The sequence below is a fragment of the Cryptomeria japonica genome, chromosome 7 (assembly GCF_030272615.1).
Source record: "Cryptomeria japonica chromosome 7, Sugi_1.0, whole genome shotgun sequence".
NCBI lineage: Eukaryota > Viridiplantae > Streptophyta > Pinopsida > Cupressales > Cupressaceae > Cryptomeria > Cryptomeria japonica.
In genome coordinates, this window is record NC_081411.1 from 190,432,506 (window position 1) to 190,436,998 (window position 4,493).

At 38.3% G+C, this 4,493-nt stretch overlaps 1 protein-coding gene across 1 annotated transcript; it reads left to right on the plus strand.

Moving 5' to 3' along the window:
• The first annotated feature begins 662 nt into the window (after positions 1-662).
• On the plus strand, positions 663-4,051 carry LOC131056380 (GDP-mannose 3,5-epimerase 1). Its single transcript, XM_057990744.2, has 6 exons — positions 663-1,095; positions 1,686-1,779; positions 2,702-2,831; positions 2,922-3,054; positions 3,174-3,381; positions 3,500-4,051. The coding sequence occupies exons 1-6, from the start codon at positions 680-682 to the stop codon at positions 3,653-3,655; spliced, it is 1,137 nt and encodes a 378-aa protein (XP_057846727.1). The 5' UTR covers positions 663-679; the 3' UTR covers positions 3,656-4,051.
• Positions 4,052-4,493: the final 442 nt, after the last annotated feature.

The following is a 4,493-nucleotide window of genomic DNA, read 5'->3' on the forward strand; positions in this document are numbered from 1 at the left end:
ATAAAAATTTCTTATTTAAATCTTGGTTGTAGAGGTAAATTTCTCTGAATTATAGCAGTTTCAAGTAACTTTTGATAATTGGGTCCTAAGCAAAAATGGTTACAGTCCTGGTTTCAAGGGTGAGTTTTTGTAAATTTGGTAAATTGTTACTCAGGATTTGGTTTCTCTGCCAATGGCATATTTAACTTATGCTTGTCACTTTTAGCATCTTCTCTTGTCATTGAAACCGCTGAGTAACAATTGGTACATTATAATCACAGGGGTGTTTTTCAGCTCGTTTCGCTTTGGGTAAGTTCTATAGTGGGTTCTTTCTTGCCCACCTGGCTCAATGAATGTATAGATCCTGGAGGCTTACTGGTATACCTACCTTAGGTTTTGCCCTAGTATCCGCATAGAGCTGATTTTGAGTACTTTTGTCTCGAATACTTGGGTGCTCTGTATCCTGTTGATCAATTTTGGTCTCTGTGGTACTCTACTATATCTGATTTATTTATCTTTGAAATAATTCTGCATCATTTCCTCCTCATTTAGCTGGATGGATATGTTTCTGTCACATTCTCACTTGATCTGTCTTTAGAACTATTATAAGTCCACTTTAATAGAGTGATGTCTTACTCTAGCTATCCTTTCTGTTATTGCAGAGTTGTTCTACATCTACTTTATCTCGTCGACCAATATCATGGGCAGCGCTGGAACTGATGGAGAGGCTTATGGGGCGTACACCTACAAAGATCTGGAGAGAGAGTTGTACTGGCCTGATGAAAAGTTGAAGATTTCTATCACCGGAGCAGGAGGGTTCATTGCATCCCATATTGCCAGGAGGTTGAAGACTGAGGGTCACTACATTATAGCCTCTGACTGGAAGAGGAATGAGCACATGAGCGAGGATATGTTCTGCGATGAATTCCATCTGGTGGATCTCAGAGTTATGGATAATTGTTTGGCTGTTACGAAGGGTGTTGATCATGTTTTCAACTTAGCTGCTGATATGGGCGGCATGGGATTTATTCAGTCCAATCACTCTGTTATCATGTACAACAACACCATGATCAGCTTTAACATGCTTGAAGCTGCTCGAATCAATGGTGTGAAGAGGTAAGGTCTTGGTTTTCTTTGGAAATTGTTCTATTTCAATATGGACTGTTCTGTCTGTCTGAATTTGATGGGACGCCTTTATTGAAACAATCTACTAAGGGGCTGCAAGGATAACCATACTTTCTTATGGTTTAATCTGCCTTATTCTACACCCAGCTTCACCCCTTTTACTCATCAAGACCTAGCATTACACTGGAGTGGACCCCTAGCAGGCTTTGTAACAGCCAAACTAACTGAGTCAATTGACTTTGTTTGTTCTTTTCTTGTTGCTATTGTTGGTTTACATTTTCTGTTCTCTCATTTCTTTGCTATTGTTGTTACTCTATCATGAAGTGAAATGTAACCATTGTACAAGAAATTAGTAAACAGCTTTAGACTGGGTAAAATCAAAAGCGTTAGAATTTGAGTAATCTTATTTGTATGATTTTGTGTGAATTTGAGGGTGCATTTATCTTCGACTAAGGCTGATCTCTGAGCTGTGTGAAGTTGTGGGTAGAATCATCTTTGACTAATGCTGATCTCTGAAGTTGAAATCTTCCAAAATTATTCAAATTTTAAACTCTCTTTGATAAGATTGGACTGTTTTGCAGGTTTTTCTATGCTTCAAGTGCATGCATCTACCCAGAGTTTAAGCAATTGGAGACAAACGTGAGCTTGAAGGAGTCTGATGCTTGGCCAGCTGAGGTATGTAGTCTATTGCAATTTGTTATATGCGAGTAATATTGATTGAAGTTGTGCCATGCAAAATTTTGGACCAGAAGTCCAAGGCTTTAGGACTGGAATCTGTATAGAGAATGCATTACAAGGTTTTAGAACTGGAATATATGTAGAGAACAAGGTAGATTTGATGACAGGCATAGATGCTTAGTGGTATTTGACTGTGTCTTTACTCCTTACTCATTTGTCAATCTAAATAGTGAATGTTAGTGAGCCACTGCAGCAAGGCAGGCCCTGATTTTAATTTTTTGTTTTTTAACAAGAAATTAGGGTCTTCTCTTTTTTTTTTCTATCGCTGGGTGAAAATATTGAGGATGGCGCCTCCCTCCCTCACTATAGTAATATTGATGTAACAGAACTCTTCACAAGACATTAGGCTGCCCAATCAAGGAAGGTCAACAACTCCATTTTCAGCAAATGATTAATAGTAGCGAGCCATCTCAACAGGACAGGACTGTGCCCAATTTTATATTTTTTACCCCTACTTTGAACAGTGCATCAAGACCTTTATGGTTTGTTTATTATTAGATGAAATTATTGGGGAGTGCTCCTCCTTCCCATGCAATTCTTATCGTTGAAAGTAGCTAACTCATTACACCTCCATCGGACAGCAGAATCGAGGAAGTTCAGCAACTTGATTTTTTGCAAGGCTACATTATACCGAATTTTGAACTCACAGACAACAAGGCCTCTGGAATCAGGAACAGTGATGTAATCTCGTAGGAACTGATTTTCTAATTAGTGGTTTGCAAATAGCGTCCTATATTGGCTAGATGTATCAGGCTTTCTGAATAGTGATTCCTTGATGTACTAGTTTTAATATAATTTGGAATTTATAGCTGAATATGTGTAAAGCTGTTTACTAACTGTTGGATCTGTTCGTTTCTAGCCTCAAGATGCCTATGGCTTGGAAAAGCTTGCCACTGAAGAATTATGCAAACACTACACCAAGGACTTCGGTATTGAATGTAGGATTGGGCGTTTCCACAACATTTATGGTCCTTTTGGCACATGGAAGGGTGAGTTATGGAAGTGACTAACTTTGATGGTTGTGTTAACTATGATGGATTGTGGAATAATGCTCTTTATCGTGGTTACCTTGCCAACAGGTGGACGTGAGAAAGCACCTGCTGCTTTTTGCAGGAAGGCACAAACATCCACTCATACATTTGAGATGTGGGGTGATGGCAAGCAAACACGGTCATTTACATTCATTGATGAATGTGTTGAGGGTGTATTGAGGTACCCGAGTCATCCTTCTTTCAACACGAGTATTGGACCCATTGTTCTGAATTTGTGATATCAGACATTTCCTTTGTTCTAAATGATTGTGAAATCTTTCATGGTGGCATATTTTCCAGGTTGACAAAATCAGACTTCAGAGAGCCGGTGAATATTGGTAGTGATGAAATGGTTAGCATGAATGAGATGGCTGATATGGTTCTTAGTTTTGAGGACAAAGCATTATCAATTCATCACATTCCTGGTCCAGAGGGAGTGCGTGGTCGGAATTCTGACAATACATTGATAAAGGAAAAGCTGGGATGGGCTCCAACTATGAGACTGAAGGTAAAGTTATAGATCAATCAAGCAAATAAATTTTTAGATTGTTTTGATATGCAACAAAGCAACTTGCGGGTATAAACTATTAGAAAACGCAGTTAATGCTTGCTATTTGTATTGACAGGATGGCCTTAGGATCACATACTTCTGGATCAAGGAACAAATTGAAAAGGAAAAGGCTCAGGGCATTGATCTTTCCATCTATGGATCTTCTAAGGTGGTTGGTACTCAAGCCCCTGTTCAACTCGGTTCCCTTCGTGCTGCTGATGGCAAGGAGTGACAGAACCTTGATATTGAGAAAAATAAGTAACCTGCTATTTATTATATAAGCAGTAATGGAAGGGCATAGACGGTGGAGGAAGAAGCAGCAGTTTGAGTTGGTATTCACCTAATTATATGGAGGTGGTCAGGCCTAGAAGCAACTGTACTACTTTTCTTTCTTGTTCAAATAAGTGAGCACACTTTGGTGTGATGGTGATGACCACATAGTTCCTCTAATGTTGAAGATGACAATAAGCGTTGATTTCATGACTTTGACATGCAATCAATCATGCTTGGCTTAACTAGAAAATAATCTCTTGAGATGTCAAATATTATTCTGAGAATATTTGCATTGTAGCGCCCATGCTTCCATTCAAAGTTTTCGTTTATAATATAAGGCTATTTTACATTTTAACAGTTCTGTTGCTGTTGTTTTGATATATGCTTGGTTGCCCACTTGTCTAGCATATCTGTAGCTGAGCTGAAAGTGGTGTCATTTGTTTTGATGAGTATATTTTTAAGTAGGTGTATGGAATAAATGGCATATTGCTCCCATAATAGAGTCGTTGAGGGAAGTAATTTAAATTGTAATTCTCATTATGTGATCCATAACAACTTTTGCTTCACTAAATTTGTAAGGTCAAAACAAAGTTCTATTTGTATGCTTCGATAATTTGTTCTAGTACATTTTCAAAATTATAACACTTAGCAGACGGGTATTATGCAACTTTTATTCCTCTCCTACTCATCATGCAAAACAATTACAAATTATCGATTTTGTCAAAGTACATGCTGTCAACTAGAATGGAGATCTCGTGCCATTTATCTTTGTGATTGATTATGGAAGGCAGTGGCAG